The sequence below is a fragment of the Populus alba genome, chromosome 2, assembly GCF_005239225.2.
Source record: "Populus alba chromosome 2, ASM523922v2, whole genome shotgun sequence".
NCBI classification, from domain to species: Eukaryota; Viridiplantae; Streptophyta; class Magnoliopsida; order Malpighiales; family Salicaceae; genus Populus; species Populus alba.
Genome location: NC_133285.1, coordinates 8,267,354 through 8,288,741, shown reverse-complemented (window position 1 = coordinate 8,288,741; position 21,388 = coordinate 8,267,354). Strand labels below are relative to the sequence as shown.

At 34.0% G+C, this 21,388-nt stretch overlaps 2 protein-coding genes across 3 annotated transcripts; one reads left to right on the top strand and one right to left on the bottom strand.

Annotated features, from left to right (window-relative positions):
- The first annotated feature begins 7,529 nt into the window (after nt 1–7,529).
- LOC118057754 (AT-hook motif nuclear-localized protein 11) lies at nt 7,530–12,603 on the top strand. Of its 2 annotated transcripts, XM_035070430.2 has the most exons (6): nt 7,530–7,978; nt 8,559–8,898; nt 9,761–9,828; nt 10,431–10,562; nt 11,437–11,598; nt 12,020–12,603. In XM_035070430.2, the coding sequence occupies exons 2-6, from the start codon at nt 8,640–8,642 to the stop codon at nt 12,248–12,250; spliced, it is 852 nt and encodes a 283-aa protein (XP_034926321.1). In that variant the 5' UTR covers nt 7,530–7,978; nt 8,559–8,639; the 3' UTR covers nt 12,251–12,603. The 2 variants fall into 2 exon arrangements, with proteins under 2 accessions (XP_034926321.1, XP_034926319.1); XM_035070428.2 differs by lacking the exon at nt 7,530–7,978 and having other exon boundaries at nt 7,989–8,898.
- Nucleotides 12,604–16,206: 3,603 nt separating this feature from the next.
- Nucleotides 16,207–21,011, bottom strand: LOC118057753 (multiple C2 domain and transmembrane region protein 7). The gene is made up of 2 exons (XM_035070426.2): nt 20,778–21,011; nt 16,207–19,512 (listed from the first exon to the last, which is right to left on the bottom strand). The coding sequence occupies exon 2, from the start codon at nt 19,425–19,427 to the stop codon at nt 16,401–16,403; it is 3,027 nt and encodes a 1,008-aa protein (XP_034926317.1). The 5' UTR covers nt 19,428–19,512; nt 20,778–21,011; the 3' UTR covers nt 16,207–16,400.
- Nucleotides 21,012–21,388: the final 377 nt, after the last annotated feature.

Sequence of the window (21,388 nt, the reverse complement as noted above, 5' to 3'; positions counted from 1 at the left end):
CAATGCCTGAGATCTTGAGAGAAGAGGTCTGACTCAGCACTGATACAAAACAGCTATCCAGGTAGGCCAGAGAGCACCATAAATTCACTGCTGGTAGCCCTTTGCAGTCCCATTTCAAACGTTGAAAGTTTGAAGCATTCTGGGTGGTCGTGACTTTTATCGAGAGTCCATCTATGTGAAGTCAACATCACCAAAAAAAAAAAAAAAGCATCGGTTTTGATGATGAAAATTGATATCTTGAAAGGGATATTAACTTATTTGAAAGTGTAGTTCTTTTTGTTTTATAAAATATTTTTTATTTAGAAAAATATGTTAATAATTTTTTTTTATTTTTTAAAAATTATTTTTAAAATCAGCATATTAAAATAATTTAAAAATATTAAAAACATATTAATTCAAAATAATTAAAAAAAATTAATCTTTTTAAAAATACTTTTAAAAAACACTATTTTACTGCCAGCAGTAAAACCACAATTATAGCAGCAATCTCCCCTGTCAAGTTCATCTGCATTGACCAATCAATCATTCACAATACATCATCATCCCATCATGCCTGTTTAGTAACTTAGTTCCTCCGTCTGCAATTTAATTAATTTTCTCCGTCAAAATTCACAGTGAAATATTCATTTTGTCACAACTATAAAACTAATAAGTTATTCAAGGTAATTTAGTAATTTTATAAAAATTCATTCATCATTATCAAATTAATAGATATACTTTCATTCTTATAAAATAAACAAATCAAGTGATGGAGTTTTTTAAAAGGTGTTTTCATATTTTTCAATTTTAAACATAATATGATAACTTGAATGTTGTTAAAAGTGGAATTTTTTTTAGCATGGGTACTTTCATAATTTTATTTAGTTTTTTTATTATTATTATTATCAAGTTGGTTTATAAGTAATTTTGAAAATTATTAAGCATTAATATCATTTTAAAAAAAATTATAAATACGTGTGTTGTCCTCTCGTTAAAAAGTAACAAGTCACTATACCCTTTAAACGACACATGAAAAGTCATTTATTGTTCAAACATCGCTTTACACGATGACTATTGAATTGTCTCAGCATCTTTTCTCTAATGAGATAGTAGTTTTGCTCAACACTTTATTTATTTATTTATTTATTTATTTTCCTCCAATTTTTTGCCAGCCCTCTCAAAATCTCAAATCACAATTTGTTATTTCTTGAAAATCCGAAAGCACCCTCTGAAAGTTTAAGACAATGCGACTCAGATTGCTATAGTTTTTTTTTTTTTTTTTTTATCTCTAGCAATAAATAGTTTTATTCATCTGATAAGTGGCCTTTAAAATCTGAAAATGACATGAATTAATTCTCCATAGTAGGTCCTGAAGCTGTCAACAATCTGTTAGGAGCATGGTGTTGGCTTCGTTGTCAAGAACCAAGAAATATCTCATCTGATAAGAATTTGCCACAGAGCTCCAAGTTCCAGTCCATATAAAATATTCTTGGTTCCATGCATGGCCCATAGAATAAATCTCTCGAAGCTCATACTTTAGTCTATTAAAATACATCCCAGACGAAATTAATATAATATAATATCAGCTTTCCCTTTTCTTTTCTTTTTTTGTTTGCTCTCTGCATGGAAAAGAAGGTGAACTTTATAGTGATCTGCTAAGTATTATAATAATCCTATCTCTATTCAAGTCAACCATGACCCGTCAGCAAATATTTTTAAAAACTATTAAGTAAAATTTGCTCGAAAACCGCTCTCGAATAATAATAATAATAAAAAGGCAAGTCCCGCAGCTACTATGATTAGAGAATCATGATGTGGGAAACTCAGTTGAAATTATTTTTTTAAAATTATTTATTTTATATTTTCAAATTATTTGATATTCTAATATTAAAAATAATTTTTTTAAAAATAAAAATATATATTATTTAAATATATTATCAAATAAAAAATACTTTAAATCATTACTAGTTTTAATCTTAATCCATTCCTTTAAGTTGCAAAATTCAGCTTTTCCATGATTCATGATTTGAATTGAGAATCAAAATTATACCACCATCCAAAGGAGTTACTCTCTTTGGGATTTAAAATCACATTTTAGTTAATGAAATTTTATGTGTTTGTTTAGGATTATGATCTGAATAGAGATTTTTATATTTTAAATTATTTTTTTATATTTTAAAATTATTTTAATATATTAATGTTAAAAATAATTTTTTTAAAAAATAAAACCACAGTTTAAAATATAAAACCATCGAATCATATTTTGCCGTCGATAATATTAAAATTGGATGGATGATGTGATAGCACTGAATTAGCTGTGTGTACTATGTGGGGTGGTTTTATCAGTACAGGACACTGCTTTAGATATTTTGGATTGATGCTGGGCAAAGTTTAGTGGTAACAGAGAAAAGTCACGTGCAGACAAAGTTTACGCTCTTGCTTCCGGGCCCAAACCTGTTTCTATCAGCTCAAGCACTCCACGCGATTCACTGGCGCGTTGACACACACCGCCGCAGTTCATGCCTTGACATCTTGCAAATAATAAAGCTTCCAATATCACTCTGTTATGACATGAATTACCGAGACAAGAAGATTACGGTGGTCAGCCACGTGCTTCAAATAAAACCATCGCTTTATTCGTGCATCATAATCTCAGAATTTTAATTCCCATGGTAATAAATGAGATTAGATCACGGTGAATATTAGTATATCATGCAAGTATAGAGAATTAAAACAAGAAGGCGAGTGGCAAGTTGTGTGAGTAATCAAAATATAAGGGATAGAGTTTTAGAAGTTATGTGGCATGAGAGTACAAGAGCTTTAAGATATAATTTTGATTAGAAGGAAATCAAATTGTTTAGAAGTTTTTTAAAAAATCATAGATTAACAAAAGTCCTCCACACAATGTTGTGATATTGGTATTTTTGATTAAAAAGGATATCTTTAATCATTGAGATCACATCACATTAACTATGTTGTTAGATTAGAACCAAACAAAAAAAAAAACAGGTTTTTTTAGGCCAAACTACTTCAATTTACTTGTAAAAACTAAAGAAACTAACAACTGGATCTTCCTTTAGTAAATCTACTATGAACTTACCAAATTAAACACTCTAACTCCTTTTTAAGATTTCAATCCATCATGTGTCTAGAAAGTGATAAATTTTATGGAGTGCTTAACTAGAAATATAAAGGTTGATTTCTATAGGTTTGGCATTAGGACCTCTTCTACAACCATGTTTGCTCATTTGGTAGCATATGCATGAGAAAATCTAGACCTTATAATATAAGTACATGTATTGTAACCCTCTTTTTTGGAAGGGATTAGAAAGATTCTTGTCCTAAAAAATCATCAAAGTAAAGGTTTGGGTGATGATCACTTTATCAATAGGTTATAGACAATGAGAAATATAAACTAAACGTCTGAGACATCGACCATTTACTATAAAGATTTTAAAGAAATAAAGATGATTTAGGGAATCATATGGTGAGCTTAACATATTTAATATGACTAAATACCTTTAATTTTATTCAGTGAAAAATAGTTTACTTCACATTTATATTTGTGTCATTTTCTAGTCATGTTGACAACTTATTCTTCTTTTATGTACTTAGAATATCTTTTGACATTTAAAAACATCATATGATGGATTTCTTTTAGCCTGGATGAAATGAAAATTATTCATGTTATAATATATTCTTTTCATCCCATTCAATGGTGTTTTCATTGGTTTGGATGATTCTTATACATCTCTTTATAAATTGCACATTTTCTTTTAAGTATGGACCGCTAAATTAGGTAAGAAAAACAATAATAAAGTCATAACATATAACATGGCGACATGGTGGTAATTATTAATTTAGCATAGCTAACACAATTAACAAGGTATGATAAAATAAATATGGGAAAAATAAGATTATCGAGAGTAATAAGCTTAAAGTCTGATTAACACATAACTTATTTAAAATAGCATGACATAACCCCATGAATAACCCATAGAAATCAACAAAGTATAATAAGCTTATGACCTAACAATCATATAACTTAGATAAAGTGGCATGGCATATCCCTCAAGACTTCCCAATAAAAAGTAACCAAATGAAATGGGTTTATAATTTATAGGAGCATAACTTAGTCAAAATGGCATGGTATGGCTAAAAGTGTCTACCCAATATAAAGGATGACCATTTACAAGGAGCTCATGGCGTAACTAGTGTACAACTTGGTTAGATAGACAAGATATATCTAAAATTAACCAACCACTATACAATAACTAAGAGTAATGACTTATCCAATATACAACTTAACCAAATAGGTTTAGCATGGATAAAAACAATTAGCCATTAGAAAGGAACCAACTGTATGGAGCTTATGGCCTAACCAGTATACATCTTAGATAAATAGATATAACATCATTAACAATGACTGACCATAAGAGAGGAACATAACGTAAAGAGCTCAAAACTTGATCAACATGTAGTTTGGCTAGACAAACATGATATGGAAAAGATGACTAACCATTAATGAGAAACTGAGTATAATGAGCTTGTGACCTGACCAACAAATAACTTAGTTAGATTGATATGACATAACCAATAAAAAAGAACAAGCATAATAAGTTCATGACTTGTCTAGAATATAATTTGACCTAATAGACATGACATGGTTAAAATTGACTAACCATAAAAAAAAGGATCGAAACATAAAAAGATATGGCTTGGCTAGCATATAACTTAACTAGATATAGATGTTAAGGCTAAAGATAACCATACATAAAAGAGAGATATAGTGCAAGGAGCTCGCGACCTAGTTAGTGCATGATGTATTGCATAGCTTGAACAAAATGAATAGAGTGTAACGAAGGCAAATGACCATTAGAAAGCAACCAAACATAAATAGCTTACTAGTTGGCTAGTGCATAACTTACTGCTTAGCCACCATAGAGCTTTACCAGATAGAGATAACATGGCCAATGATGATAAGCCACACATATATATATATATATATATATATATATATATATATATATATATATATATATATATATAACCTATGCATAAGGATACATCTTAGTTAGCATACAAAGTAGAAAAAAAATAATTAGTCACTAGAAATAAAAAGTTTAAAGAGCTTGTGTATGATCAGAATGTATTACAACTAAACAGTTCACATGGATAAAAATGACTAACCATCAAAAAATAATTCATCATAAAAAGCTTATATCTTTTCCAATGTGTAGCTTAGCAAGCCAACTAACTTTGCAAATGGTCTGTCTTTTTTTTTTTTAAAAAAAATTTGTTTGTGGCTGCCATGTATTTTTTGAAAGGCTTAAAACATGACATATATAAGTCTTTATACGCATTATGTATACAAAAGAAAATTTCATAAAATAGAAAAGACATAAAAAAAATATTGCCATAGTTTATATAAAATATAAAAAAGTTATTTATTCTAAAAATGATAATGAAGTTACTGATATGACAATCATTTTTCACTTAGTTAGAAAAAGTGGTTAAATTCTTAAGATATATCCTATATTTCTTATGCAAGTCTTCGATACATAGTTGACAACTTATTTCTCATTAAAACCTTTTATAGACGAATAGGTTACAATATCAAAACCATTTAATATACTCTCGTAAACCCTCTTTAAAGCTTGAATATTTTTACTTAGGTCAAACATTATCACCTTTTCATGGATAGAGAAAAACTTGATAACTTGCCATACTTGCCCATGTCTACACAAAGCTAGGGGCTAGATTCATATATCAGGTGTATGCTTTCTTAGTCAAATATTTAGAAAAATCTTTAAATTCTAACTCATCACCTAAACCATAGATGCATGAAGCCTCCACAAACATTATAAAATGCTTCTTAGCACCCCTACTTTCTATTGGAAAATTTAAACTTGGAACTAGTATAATCTTTTAGGCAGGGTTTTATAGCAATACATGTTAGATAAAAAAGTTTAAGGTCAATTTACTTTTAGATTTCTTTCAGAAGACTTTTTAAGTCCCCCCTAGGTTGTCTCCTAAAGTTGTTGGCAAGCTACTCTCACTATTTTGGGTAATTTAGCCATCCTTGATTTTGAGAAGGATAGTGATGTTAGCATTGTTGTTAGGCTCAAGCAAGGTCTTGCCATTATGTTGCATAAACGTAATGGTTGTGAGATTAGCAATCCTCTTGATGGTTTTGGAAGAGGTCATTGTTCTTTCACTTTCACTAACTCCCTAATGAAATCGTAAAAAAGTATGTGTAAGGGTTATTGAACATATATCAAATGACCAGTCAAAAAATTAGTTGAGATATTAATAGCTAGTATTATGATTTGTAGAAGTAACGAAACATCAATTAAGAAGGGTGAATGCAAGTACAGAGAGGCATGAGAAAAAACAAGCAACGATAAAAAGGTATAAATTGATGGTGGTCTAAAGGATAGAGTTTAAGAAGTTATATGGTGTAAGAGTAAGAGAACTTTAAGAGAAAATCTTAATTAGTAAGAAATAAGTTTTAGAAAAAAAGAAAAAGATCAAAGATAAAAATCTATTTTATAGTAATGTGAGGCTTGTATTTAAAATGAAAAGAGGATGCTGTTGACAACTAAAGATTGAATCACCTCATTCATATTTGATAGTTAGATTTTAACCTTATAAAAGAAAATGAATTTTTTTTTTTTATATCTAAACTATTTGAACTTGCTAGCAAACGCTAAAAGAACTAACAAATGAGAATTCCTCCAGCAAATCATGCTCCAAGCTCACTAGTCATTTTCTTTAATGCATTTTAAAAACAAGGCATGAGCACTTGCCAAGCCATAATATTTGTATAGACCATCAGTCCATTTGATTTTCAAACCAAGAAAAAAACCAAGAGTTCATATATTATAATTTTATTTAATTATTTTTAAAGACAAATTGAGTATATATAAAGTCCTATTTTAAGCCAAATATATATTTTGCCCTTCTAAAAATTAAATATTAATCTATAACAATAATCAGTTTAGTTTTATTTTTAAGTATTAATCATTTTCGAGTGGAGTTTTTTGATAGAAAACCTCGTGGATGATCGCCAGGATAAGTTTCATTTTATGTAAGTGAACAATAAATGCACGCGTTTCTCCGTTTTTAAACGTAGCACTAGTACTAACCATTTTAGTATTTGATTCTTCCTTTATGGACGAGATGGATTTGTTCTCAAGTACAACAAGAAACCTCCCAAGAACATCTAATCAGTGGAATTCCCTTAGGCACCAAGCAACCTTAGATCCTTTTATATATATATATATATATATATATATTCTCCTTAACGTCAAGATTGATCTAGATTAGGAAAGAGTCCGAATGGGACTAACTAAAGTGTTGTGTGTAAGAGATAAGAGAGAGGAATTGTTTATGGGTTTTATAAGCTAACTCTTCCAACTCCACATTACTCGATCCTAAGTTCTTATTGGGGTTTTATCAGCAACCTCCATCCGCTTCTCTCCAGCCAATCCTGGGTATAAAGTTGCTCTCATTCATGTATATCTCAAAAAAAAAAAAAAAAAAAAGGAAAAGGGAAAACAATTAGGGGCAGTGGTGTTTCACGCACCTTTGACTGCGAATTGGAAAGAAGTTATGGCACATCAGTTTGATACAGATACAGAGTCAGAAGTATTTATAGTTTTGAAAGATATATCTATACAGTAATTTCCAAGAGTAACTACGCTTCTTTCTGTTCAAGTTTTTGTTCTTTTCTCCAAGCTCTCTCTATAACCCCCTCCCCAGTGTATCAAATCATAATCACTCGGTCCAGATATAGATAAAACTCTTAATATCTTCTCAGATAAAGCTTTTTTATTTACTAGAACTTGAGAGAGATAGAGAGAGAAAGGTCCGCCATAGGAGGATGCATTCTGATAAGGACTCGTTTTAAATACAGCTAGGTTCATGCCCGTTCTTTCTTTCTCTGTACATTTCTCAGTCGTCGCCAAAACTGTTCGACCTTTAGTGCCCTCTCCTCGTATGTTTTTTCCTCTAGTATTTGAAAAGTGTTCGACTTTTAATCCTCTGCTCATTATTTTGATTTATCATAGTTGTCTCTGTCAGTGTTCAACTTCTTTTTCTGAGAGAGGAAAACAGGGTTGTCTTTACAGTTTTCAAATTCTGGGGTTTGGGTCTTGTTGAGGTGAGATTGTGAACAGTTCTTTATCTTCAAAACGAACCTTCTCTATTTTCTATGTTGTTTCTTGTGGTTTGGTTTTGTAGGCTGAAAAGCATTCTTGTCTTTATCTCTTAAGGTCCTAGCTTTTTCAGATTTCTTACTTCCTCCCCCCCCCCCTCTGTCTTCTTCTTGCTAGCTTTTGCCTCGAGTTTGTTTGAACCCCAAAGTTCTTTTCTTGTTTTCCATCAGAATGGAAGTACATTTTTATTAGAATGTTAGCGGGCTTCAAAAACTTCTCTGTTCAGCTTTGTCGTTGGTTTTGTCAAGGAGAAACTAGTTTTTGCGAATAATTGAAAATTAGGTTCAACCAGTAAGCAGTAAATGCATGGATAGAAGGGATGCTATGACGATTTCGGGCTCTGCCTCCTTTTTTATGCAGGGTAGTGGTACACATCCTAGTTTAAATGTTTCATCTGGCATCAATACTTTATCCAATATAAATGCACCATTTCAACCAAATATGGGAGCCAATACCATGGGATCTGCATTACTGATGGAACATCCGGCAGCAATTTCTGTGGGTGAACTATCTACAATGGTATCCGGTCAACCTGAGAAAAGGAAAAGAGGGAGGCCACGGAAATACGGACCTGATGGGGCTGTATCATTGGCGTTGTCTCCCTCACTGTCTACTCATCCCGAGACAACAATCCCATCCCAGAAGCGGGGTAGAGGGCGGCCACCAGGGACTGGGAGGAAGCAACAATTAGCTTCTCTTGGTAAGATTTCTTTGGAAAATCTGTCTTCTCTATTTCATTTGGATGGACTTAAAATGAATTGATGACTGTAGCTGAGCTCGATCAGAAAAAGGTTATTGCCTTCTGTAAGGAATTATGTTATGTAAGGGATCATGGAGACATACATGAGCGCAATATTACTGCTTTGTGTAAGGGATCGTGTTCATAGGCTTTAATCGCATCTTGATGCATCTTTGAAATTGCACAGGAAGAATTCAAAAACTGTTAGATGCGTTCAATGACATTCTAAGCTAGATCAGGTAGGGCCAAACAGAGCCTAAAACAGGTTAATTTAACTTTAAAATGATTGTTTAGTAATTTAGTGTCAAACAAAAAGATAAAAAGAAGAATTGATTAGTTAGTAATGCAGCCTTTAGTCGACTGTAAAGCGCATAATATAAGCAGCTAACACAGCTTAACTCTATAAACAAGTCTCAAAGTTAACCATTAATATGATGAAGCTTAAATGAGAAGCCATAGCAGCAGTGTGAAGCTACTGAAAGGAAAAATCATGCCCTTCATGAAAAATTACTATCCAATTATAATGTTCAAAGGTCCTGAAAATCTCATATGTAGCCGTGGTTTCTATATTTATGTGTGTATGCACATGTATTACAAAAAAAGAAGTGATATTATTTGTGTTTAATTATTTTTAACAAAGGTATCTAGATTTGTTTAATTCTTGGATAATTTCAAGTTCCTTTCACCTTCTGAGATTGTGAAGTCAATTAAAATAAGACCAAGTATTGGTGGATTTATCCAAGATCAATAATCTGAACTTAATTTTGTTTTTTCTGGTCTTCTGTTGCCTTTTGAATGATGCAAACTGTAATTGTTTTGCTAGGTGAATGGCTGTCTGGTTCAGCTGGGATGGGTTTTACTCCGCATATCATCACCATTGCAGTAGGAGAAGTATGCTGTTTCTTTTTTAATACCCTGTTTCTTTTTTGTCTAGCCTGTAAAATTTATATGGAAAGGACCAAAAGTTATAGCAAAACGCTGTTCCCTGTATAATTATTCTGGTCAACCTATTGTTTTGTTGGATGGAGCAGGGCTGATCCAACATATTGGCTAGTCAAGTGTTATAACAATCGTACTAGTAAATAGGATTCACCTAGTATTCCGATGATGCTCCAGTTGCCTATTTATTGTATTATGAGAGAGATCTTGAGAAGGATGAAGCAGGGGAGGATACAGATCACATTGGTATGCAACAAAACTTAGATGAAAATGTAGTGGAAAAAAAGGAAAGAAAGAAAAGAATCTACTCTTCGCTGGTGGTGAGATAGCATTTAATCTCTCTGATGACCACTGTCTATATCATTCAGTCTTTCCCAAAGAATGCGACATAGTTCATGCACCCAAGAGCAATCTCCAAATGGTTAAAAGAAAACAGTAGTGCTTGATTTGCTGTCTGTGTTGCCCCAACATACTTGCTTCATTAGTGTCCTTTGACATTTTGGTTCCATTGACAATTGTTATTTCTTTCCTATTAAAAGTTTGAACTCCCGCAGGACATTGCGACAAAAATAATGTCATTCTCACAGCAGGGTCCAAGAGCTATATGCATCTTGTCAGCAAATGGTGCTGTCTCTACCGTTACTCTGCATCAGCCATCAACTTCTGGAAGCACTGTCACATATGAGGTCTGAGTTCTTGATCTTTTTCTTTGGGTTTATCTGGCAGTCATGGATGTGTTTATACTATTAGTTAATTCCAGATTTTAATGGAGAGTTTATTTGTTGAAATAAAAATGTTTAGATGTGTGAGCTTTATACCTGGACGTGAAACTTCAACAATAAGCTCACATCCTCAGAAGCCTGTGACTAAGGTGTTATCCTAAATGACATTTGCTGTGCATCTGAAGCACGAGCCTTTGGGCATTAATGAATCCTCTCTTCTCAGTGACTGATATGTGGAGTTATTTTAATTTTAGGAAAGTTAACCTGACTCATTCGATTTAGATAAAACATGCCATGTGAAGTAGTTGTGCTTCTAGAACTTGTTAAATGCTCACTCTGCATGAGTCCTTTGCTGGTTGTTGAGGGGATTTCTATGATAGCTAGATAATTCTTTCTTTCTGACTAGTGAATCTTGGAAACAAATTTAATCTGACTCATTTGATTTTAATAAAACATGCCATGTGAAGTAGCATGTGCTTCTAGAACTTGTAAAATGCTCACTCTGCACTAGTCTTTTGCTGGTTGTTGAGGGGATTTAGGCTCTCTGATAGCTGCATACTTTTTTTTATCTGACTAGTAAATCTTGGAGACCATTGTGGCCTTAAGTGAGCAATGTATAGTCCCCCCACCACCCAAATCCATCATATACAGACAGGGACTCAGATTGACATGAACACTTATTTTTTTTCCATTAAAACTCTCCCCTTTTAACCATTCAGTTAGATGAGCAGAACTGTCTCCTTGATTTCAGGCCTTTGCTTCGAGATATCCTGCTGTCCTATTCTCTATTTTTTGCATTTCTTATCAGCTGATATCCTCTTTTTGTTTGTTTCTACAGGGGCGCTTTGAAATTTTATGTTTATCTGGCTCTTACCTGTTCTCTAATGATGGTGGCTCTCGCAATCGAACTGGTGGTTTGAGTGTCTCCCTAGCTAGTCCTGATGGTTGTGTTATTGGTGGTGGAGTTGGTGGAGTTCTTATTGCAGCAAGCCCTGTTCAGGTAACTTATTGGTCGTTCTGGCTTTCTAGTATATGTGGTTTGCACTCGAAACTGCAATCCTTTTATTGCTCACTAAACTTGTCAATGGTGAGACTGTTAAATGGTTTTAATGCCATTTTCATAGAGATGCAAAAGTTTTATCAACTGGCATTCAGTAATTGTACAGAACTAGATTATCTACTTTGTCAATGAACTTTCAGCCGCACAAAATAATTCATAGAACAAGGCAGGGAATGTTTTCTCTATAACTGCATGTTGCAAGTTAGTAATGTTCTCTTCTCTTGTATCGCCAAGCACGAGTCCCTTTGTTTTGTGCTAGGTAATTAGGTGTTAAGTTCATGCCACGAGTCCATGATAGAAACAGGCATGATTTTTTTTCATATTATTGTAAAATGCTATACTTATTGATCCATGACTCCAGGTGATAGCCGGAAGTTTCTTGTGGGGTGGTTCAAAGACTAAAAACAAGAAAGTGGAAGGTCCTAAAGTAGCCAGAGACTCGGACCATCAGAGGGTTGAGAATCCAGTAACTCCAACTAGTGTTCAACCAAGTCTAAATCTTACTCCAACCTCTTCTATGGGTGTATGGCCTGGTTCTCGGTCAATGGATATACGTAACACCCATGTTGACATTGATCTGATGCGCGGATAAGGATTTTCTATTGATTATTCTGTGAGCAATGTATATACTCTCCTGTTTCAGTACAGCTTGAATATAATCTTCTGAAGTCCAATGATGAAGATTGAAGACAGGCTGATTCTGCTCGACATTTCTCACTTCATTTACTTATGATTGACCATGGGTTGAACTCATCACTTGTAGCTTAATGACACTGCAATTCCAAGTTTTAGTGCTCGTGATTCCAACTAATTTGTTTTTCTGTGAGTTAAAAGCTTTTTCTATCCTATAGGGTATGCCATTTTCCTGTACAAATCAGCAGATTGCCTTTTTATCATTCCCGCAATTTTTCCACAGAGATAGAAATTTTACCTTGTTCTGGTTTTTATCTCAGTTATATTTTTTTAAATGTGATTTATAGGCCGTGGTCATTGAGAAACTTATGCGCGACATGAATAGCCTTCGAATTCTTGTTCTTTTTTTCCTGACATGACCGTAGAATTTCAATAAACTATAATTTGAATACATTATTTATCTTAGAATTTCCTGTAAATTGACACACAAGAAAAATAACCATGCATGATGTGTTAAAACAAAAGACAATTTGTTAAAAAAACCAAAAATAAAGCATCGGGCCAGGTACTCTTCAGACCACCCCCGTTGTCACCAAGCACACCTAACGCTTACCAGACAGCCTTTGAAGTATCAACTATGTTTTTTTCACATGGGGGTAAATAATCATGGTCTTCATCGCTACCTATCGTGGAGTCACACTCATCCACCACCATGGCCTTCACTTTGAGTCCATTACAGCTAATGGCGATGTTGTTGAAACACCAACCGGCGAAGAGGGCCACAATCGGTATGTCATCAGAACGGAATTTTTAGGTACATTCTGATGGACCTCCGCCATCTCCATCCTTCTCAACTATGGACACTTACTTTTCATCATAACAACATGTGTATTTCTGTGCTTATATACGTAGATGACATTTATTGTCACCAGTAATGCTGCATCTACTATTCATCACCTTATTTCTCACCTCAGTTCTGAGTTTGCTGTTAAGGATCCAGGGCCACTATCCTATTTCTAAGGCATTAACGTAACCAAGACACACAATGACTTGCACTTCCATTAAGGAAAATAAGCTGTTGATCTCCTGCATCGCATGAAAATGAGTGGTGTTAAACCCATGCATATCAAGTGCCAAACTCTTCAAGTTCTATGTGATCCTCTTGCTGACTTTACTGAGTATCGAAGCATAGTTAGAGCTCGCCGGTATTTGATACTAACCAGACCGGATCTATTCTGTAGTGTTAGCTTTTTAGTATTTGACATACAAATCAGACCAGATCTATCCTATAGTGCCAACTCCTTTATTGTCCTACAACTACTCACTCATAATTGCCAAAAGGATACTACAGTACCTTAAAGGTACTCTACAGTTTGATTTTTAGATTTAATTCATATCATAACATATTTTTCCACGTTATATTATTTATGTAAATCAACTCAAAGTTTATATTGCATATTATTTGCTTGAATCTATTTAGTGATTTTAATATACAAATCCTAAATTCTATAGATAAAAGACTTGGCTAACTCAGAAATCCTAACATAAAGAGATATAAAAAGAAGGTCTAAAGATTTCTTGGGCTTGTAACCATATACAACTTCAAAGAAACTCATGCTTATTAACCTATTGACAAAGCTATTATAAGCAATATAGGTCATAGGAAAAAAAAATAATTCTAATTCTTATTATGATTACTCGCTAAACATCTCAAAAGGTTATCTAAACTCCTATTAACCACCTCAGTTTGACCATTAGTTTGGGGATAATAGTCACAAGAAAACTTTAACTTATTTCCCACTATATACAAAATGGTTTTCTAAAAATAACTTATAAATCTAGCATTCATATCCAGTACTATAGTTTGGGGAAGACTATATAACTTGAAAATCTTCTCAAAATAGAGTTTAGCAACTCTAGAAACATCTGTGGTCTTAGTACAAGGGATAAAATAGATCATTTTAAAGAAGTGGTCAGCAACCACAAAAACAAAATCATGCTTTTTTACAATACGTGAAAGCCTCAGTATAAAATTCATATTTACATCTTGCAAATGGTAAATAAAAACATGCAACAAGATGTAAAGAACAATATTTTATTTTTTATGCTTAACTATTCATAATGGCAATATATATATATTTTTTTTACCTCAAACCCCTAAGATTTGCATCCTTTAGTTAAAACATTATGTAAATATTGTTCCTAATGTATTAAAGAGAATAGGTCAAATATTTGGAAATGTTTTACTTATATATATATATATATATATATATGTTATTTGAATAAGTTCATATATTCTTATCCTTTTATCTATTTTTATAATTACATTTATATATGTTGTTGAGTATATGCAGTTATCTAATCCATTTTATGAATTATTTTGGGTTTGCCCCTTATCCTATAAAAATCAATTGAATTTGGCCATAAAAAAAACCCTAAAAACCCATAAAAGCCTATTAAAAAATGATAGGTTTTGCTAGTTTTTTTCTTTAAGAAATTAAGCCAAATCAAAACTAGTTAATTTAAACTAATTTCCAGTTCGGTTCATTAAATTCATCTCTTTATCTCATATGTGTGCGTGTGTGTGTTTATGTATATTTGTGTGTGTATAAAACTAAACCAATCAAAACTAGTTAGTTTAAACAAATTTGCGGTTAGGTTCATTGGGTTCATCTCTCTCTCTCTCTCTCACACACACACACGTGTGTGTGTCTATACTTGACCTGCGTTTCACCATTGGTGAAATATATTTTCTCTCAACAAAAAAATTTATATATAGACTTTTTCAACATATTTTTGTATTTAAAAAAATTCTAAGTGAAAATCAAAAAATTTATACATACATGTAATTAAATAAATTAAAAACTATGTGTGTTAATAAGTGAAAAATAAAAACCATAAACAATGACTAAAAATATAAATTAAAAAAAATCAAGAAATAAGTGTAGATTAAGATATTTAATTTCGCAAGATGTGACATTTGCATGATTGTGTTTTCTAAATTTATTAATTTTTTTATTCAATCAAATAATAATAAAAATAAACACATATATTAAATTGATTGAATAAAATAAAAAATAATAAGCAAGGCTGCACATATTAGAAATATTATTTGAAAATAATTTTTTTTTATTTTAAAAAATAAAGTTCATTTATATAAAAGATGATAGAGATCAAGGTATTTAATTTCGCAAGAAGTGACATTTACATGGTTATGTTTGCTAAACTTGTTAATTAAAATAATTTTTTATTCAATCAAATAATAATAAAAATAGACACTCACATTAAATTGATTGAATAAAAAATATATATATAAGGCTGTACATATTAGAAATATTATTAAAAAATAAATTTTTTTTATTTTAAAAAATAAAGTTCATTTATACAAAAGATTAAAAAAATATAGATTAATCAGAAACCCTCCTCAAAAATTAAATGTATGATTAAAAAATAGTTGTCATTTCAAATAGGCTTTTCAAATAACATAAAAGAGATAAGGTATATTAATTTAAATATATAAAAAAATAAGATTTAAGATTAATCTTAAAAAATAGAAACTAAAAAAAGAAAACATTTTTTCTTAACTAAAGAAAAAGTGAATAGTGTTGCCTATAATAAAACTTTTGGAGTAAACTCAAACCATAATCTCAACCTGATCTAATATTTTTTTCCACTTAAATTTGTAACTAAATAAAAAAAATAATAAACAACGTCAATAAAACACATGATAGAGTGAACCGGCTGCATGATGTTTTTCTTATATATATACAATTCTGTTCGGTTTGTTATTTTAATAAAAAACTGAACCGAAACCCCTAGCTCTGCCATGCCAATGAGAGCTATTTTCTTGACCAGAAATGCGATCGGACAATTTTCTGCAAGCAACAATGGCATCTGATGCTGAGCCAATTCCAATACAACCAAAAGTGAAAATGCTATCTCTATTATTAAACTTAATCTACTGTCACGTATGAATTTGTACCCATTTTCAGTTAAACAGAACATTACACGAAAAACAAGATATCCAAATATTTACAAGCGCTGCTGTGAAAAACCAGAGTCTGCCACACTGGCAAGAGAGGCTTTGCCTGAACACGCCATTTACAACTTCACAACATACTATCTGTCCTCGCTGGCAAACGACGGAAGAAATTGACTGGTGCTGATGGAACCCTGTGACGAAACCTAGGGTGCCTCATAAAGTAAAACCCCCCAAGAAGAGCAAGCACCTGAAACGGTGTTGCATATAGAACAATGGCAACCACTAGACAGAAAATCAAGAAAATAGTTGTGGCACGAGGATCCCTCCAGCTTAGTAGCGCTTGAACCCGCTCTCCTTGGGTAGCCATATCACCCACAACAGTCTGGATCCTCCCAGCAACACTCCTTAGTCGATCATACCTAAAACGAACAAGCTCCGGACTCACTCTGGATGGAAATGTGTCAAATTCCTCATCAAGCTCATCAGGGCTCACTGCATCTGCATAAGAAATTCTCGTGTTCATGTGAGGAGGGTAACGCGGTCGGAAATGATAATTCCAAACCCCTATTAGAAACATGTAAAGAAACACAGTTGGCAAAATCAGTTCTGGAAAACAGACAAGCATCACAAAGAGGACTTGGACTAGCACTGTCGTGATGGGATTTTTCCACATGCAAACTTCACCAAACCATTTTCCTACGGAAAGTAATCCAGAGAAAACTGACATCAGCCTAAAGAAGTTTGCCTTGCTGCGCCTCATGCTCCAAAGATGCGAGTCTGCATCAGACATGTATTCTACAACTTCTTTCCTAAGAGGAGGTTCAGCCCGACCAAGACGAGCTGCTACTAAATTGACAGCCTGGAAACGTAGCATGTCCTGCTGCATTACAGTCAACGGCCTTACATAGTGCATCTTTGGCAAAAGTGGTCGTGAGTATAGAAACATCATGTTGGGAAATGATGTGTATGAGAATCTTATGGCCAGATGTATCTCGCCCATCTTCTTGACACCAGATGGGTGAAGAACCAATAGCGGATATGAGTGTGTATAAACACGACCAGTTTCAAGGGTAGATAACCGTATCCGAACCTTGCCGATTTTTGTGTCTTTATTACCATTGGAACCACCCAGATGATTGTTATCGAACACCCCCACAATGAGAACTGTTGCGGGATCATAAACCTCCCACGTGTACTGCTCATTGTATTTTGGACTGAGGCTGTTGATTATGGTTCGAGTCCGAACCCATTTCTGACCATACTTTACCACACAGTATGTATCTGAGGTACCCTTCCCCTCTCTTGTTTTCATTGGGTGGAGCCCATCAGCATTTAAAATCCCAAGCTCCAAAACACCTATAGATGGCCTCCACAGCTGCTTTGCTGTTGGTCGAAGATCACTACTATAGTGAGTTGACTCATCAAGCACATGATACCCTCCATCAAGCACAACTCGAAGATGGAGTCTACTAGAAAACTTATCCTTCTTCGACTGATGCTCGTCCATGGAAGCTGACACGGACTTTTCAAGGCCGAACCACCGACTACGAATAATGCGATCATCAGCACGCTTCTCAACAGTTTTCAATGGTATAACAACCTTCCCTATGCTCTCATCTTTATTGGCTCCAGTGCGGTCTTCAACTGAAAGGATCAGATGATCATCAAAGGGTTCAGCAGCAACAAACATTAGCTCCTCATTCCACACTGGGCTCAATGTCCGACTCTGAACCATCTTTGTCTTCAAAACCTGGTTACCAATCTCCACCTTAACATAAGCATCTGGGAAACGACTCTTATCAGATGCCACAAGATCTTGAGCCTCAATCACATTAACACGGACATACCATAGTCTTGGAGAATGATATACTTTAGAGCGGATGAGTGCGGAGATGATGGAAGAACTATCAGGAGAAATTGCATCTGAGTGCCAAGCATCAGGGAATGCCTCGTCAGCTTGTGTACCATACCAGACAGCAAGCATCAATTCCGCTTTTGATTTCCCTCCTTTCTTGTCTTCAAGTCGATACCATTCTGAAGCCAGTGGACTATCAGGTGGAACCCTAGTGGGAACCTCATGCAGGTCAAACCTTACAATCCCAACAAAGTCATCCTTGATCAGATCCTTATCCTTGACCAAAACTTCCAAGACAGAAGACTGCATTCTGTCCCTTGAAAAGGCAAACACCTCATTCCACTCAGGGTTTTGCTTCTTCTCAAAGTGTTTTGTGGTTCCTTTATAATTCCCGACTTTTACTTCAACATATGGATCAAGACTCCCAGTCACATCCATGGTAGGAAGGTCACGAGCCTTCACAATTCGCACAAAAAGGTACTTCATCTGTTCAACAAGATCGTAAGTGCTGGCAGGTCTATCTCCACGTATGACTCGCCCTCCAACTACTTGCCCCCCTCCAAGAAAAGGGCTCGTCTCTTTAGGTGTATAATCAACAGGCTGTGCTGACAAGCCTGGGAACATGCGAACAACTCTTGGAGCCTGAGGTTCAGATTTCATCTCACGTATCCCATAATCCACTGATGGCTGAGTTGCTGCTTGCGGAGCATGCTGCTGTTTCTGTGACTGACTAGGGTTTGGAAGGTGATGAAATGTATGTCTTGACTCAGATTTTCCATCAGAAAACACTTTTTGGGCCACTTTTGGAGTCTGTTGTTCTGGAGCTTGAGCTTGAGTAGCACGAAAGTCTGAAAACAGAGAAGATTCCATAGCAGGAAGTGGATTTGAGGATCTTATTGAAGGATCATTCGTAACAAATACTTTCAAACCAAGCTCTCCTTTGACACGAGATAAAATGCCTTGTTTTTCAAGAGGGTAGTGCAAAACAATAGCATCCGAGTAGGGTACAAATGATGTCCCAGTGAGACGAACTTTTCCAAGTGAGGATTTGGAGTTTTTCTCTCTTTTACGGTGGTAGACATGGGCCTCAAGAGTGAGGTTAGAAAGGCTGCTTGGATCAGAGATGTTGAAATAGAAGTTTTCATTCCAAACAGGACTGAGATCTTTGTCTTTGATAGTAGTGCGAAATTTCTGTTGGTCAAAATGGAGCTCAACAAAAGCATTGGCTGAGCCCTGACCATCTTTTGCCATAAGGTCATGGGCGCCGACAACCTCCACTCCCAGCTTGAGATTACTCATCAAGTCTCTTTATCAAATTGACAAAGGATTACTTAAGGGGAAACTTAAGTAGCTTTCGCAGGAATTGACAGGAAACAGCTGATACCTGAGATGAATGAAACAAAGAAATTACGTTGTACTCAGATAATAATACAGAGCAATATAAATGTTAGTCCAAACACGACAATGATTTGAATGCTTAGCAACCTTTGGACCCCAAAAGTAAACGGAAAAAGATAAAAGGCAGAAGAAGACTTTAAATTCATAATGGTACCAAATGGCAAACTAGAAGTGAAAAATTTCAAGGGAGAACTCAAAAGTGAAACGACAGAACAGATGATCAGTACATATGTGCATGAGCAGCAATGTGAAAACAGAAATACAACATGAACCAAACATTTGCAAATTAGCCTAATAGACAACCACTTACGAAACTTCAATCTAAAATGATGGTAGACTATTTTATAAGCACAAATTCATTTCATATATGTGTTCCAGCAGAGAGAGTTTTAACCTTCTTTAACCCCATCAAAATCCTCTAATTCACATGAATGACCTCCCTCCAAAAACACAAAACCTATAGACAACATAGAATTTGTTTCACAACTTATCTTTCTGAGATTATGAATTAAGTAATTAAAAACTAAAAGAAATATCTTTTTACAAGTTACACATGGAGAACAATAAATACATTCAAAAGAAACAGTGGGGGGGGGGGTGTTATCTTATATAAAGTCTAGAGACCTTTTAGCTTGTTATCAGAAATTACGAATCACAAAGTTAAAAAGGAGAACCGACAGGCCTTTGGCTGTCCAAATACCATAGTTGACTTTACAATTGAATTTTCCCTTTTCTTCCGCATACTATAGGCAAAGAGGTGGGCCAGAATATTTGGAATCCTCGCATTTTGCTTTTGCAATTTCTAAGCCACCAAGCAAAGCACAAGAGAATTTTTCATGACCCGGGAATATCTTTTTAATTTATTGAGTATATACCATTTATCTCAAGGTCACAGAAAATCGACAAGGATTCGCTTACTCTAGGCAAACAGAGAAACACACAGCTCGATCATCTGATCATTAAAAAAAGAGAAAGAAAAAGCCAGAATCTTATCGAGACCAAAGCTCTTTCCTTTATCGCACAAAACTCAACCTTTCTCTAATTCCATCAGCGATCAAAGACGCACAACCCCAAAAAAGAAAAAATTCCACACAAACGTGAAGCAAGGACAAACAAAAATACAAAACGAGTCTCACTTTAAACCCATTAAACCCAACAACAAAAAAAAGGACTGCTAAACTCCCCGAACAGCTAAAAAGAACAGAGAAAAGACCCATTAAGATTAAAGGAAAAAACGATAGGGTAGCATACCTCTTTTGCTTCAAAAAAATAATCCTTGGAAGGTTGATGGGTTGAGGAAGTGAAAGGAAGAAAAGTCACAAAGATTTTTGATATATTTGGCCAGTCTCAAAACAATAAACGAAGACTTAATAACGAAGTCGCGGACATGATTGATATAATTTCTGCGATGCTTCCCTCGCTGAGAAAAAGACTGCAAAATAGTCGTCGAAAACGAGTAAGAGGTTTTTGTTATTTTCATTTCATTGACGACAGCAATAGCATGTTTAGGTGGTGTTTGGTCTTTTACTAATATTTTTTTTAAGTGTTTTTTATTTATAAATATTTTAAAATAATATTTATTTATTTTTAATATCACTATATTCAAATAATTTAAAATAAAAAAATAATTGTTTTTTTTTTTAAATCCGATAACACGGCGAAAACAAACACGGCCGGGAAGGAGGAGAGGAGGGGTACAATTGTTGTACTTGCCGGGAAAGAAATTAATTGGTTTCTTGCGTTTGGGTTTTCCTGTCCCGTAACAGTAGATAGGAATCGCTTTCCCCTGTTAGACACGTGTTCTTGAATGGTTATCTTCGCTGTAAATAAGGCAACGATAATTTAGTCTTCATCTCTTCTTG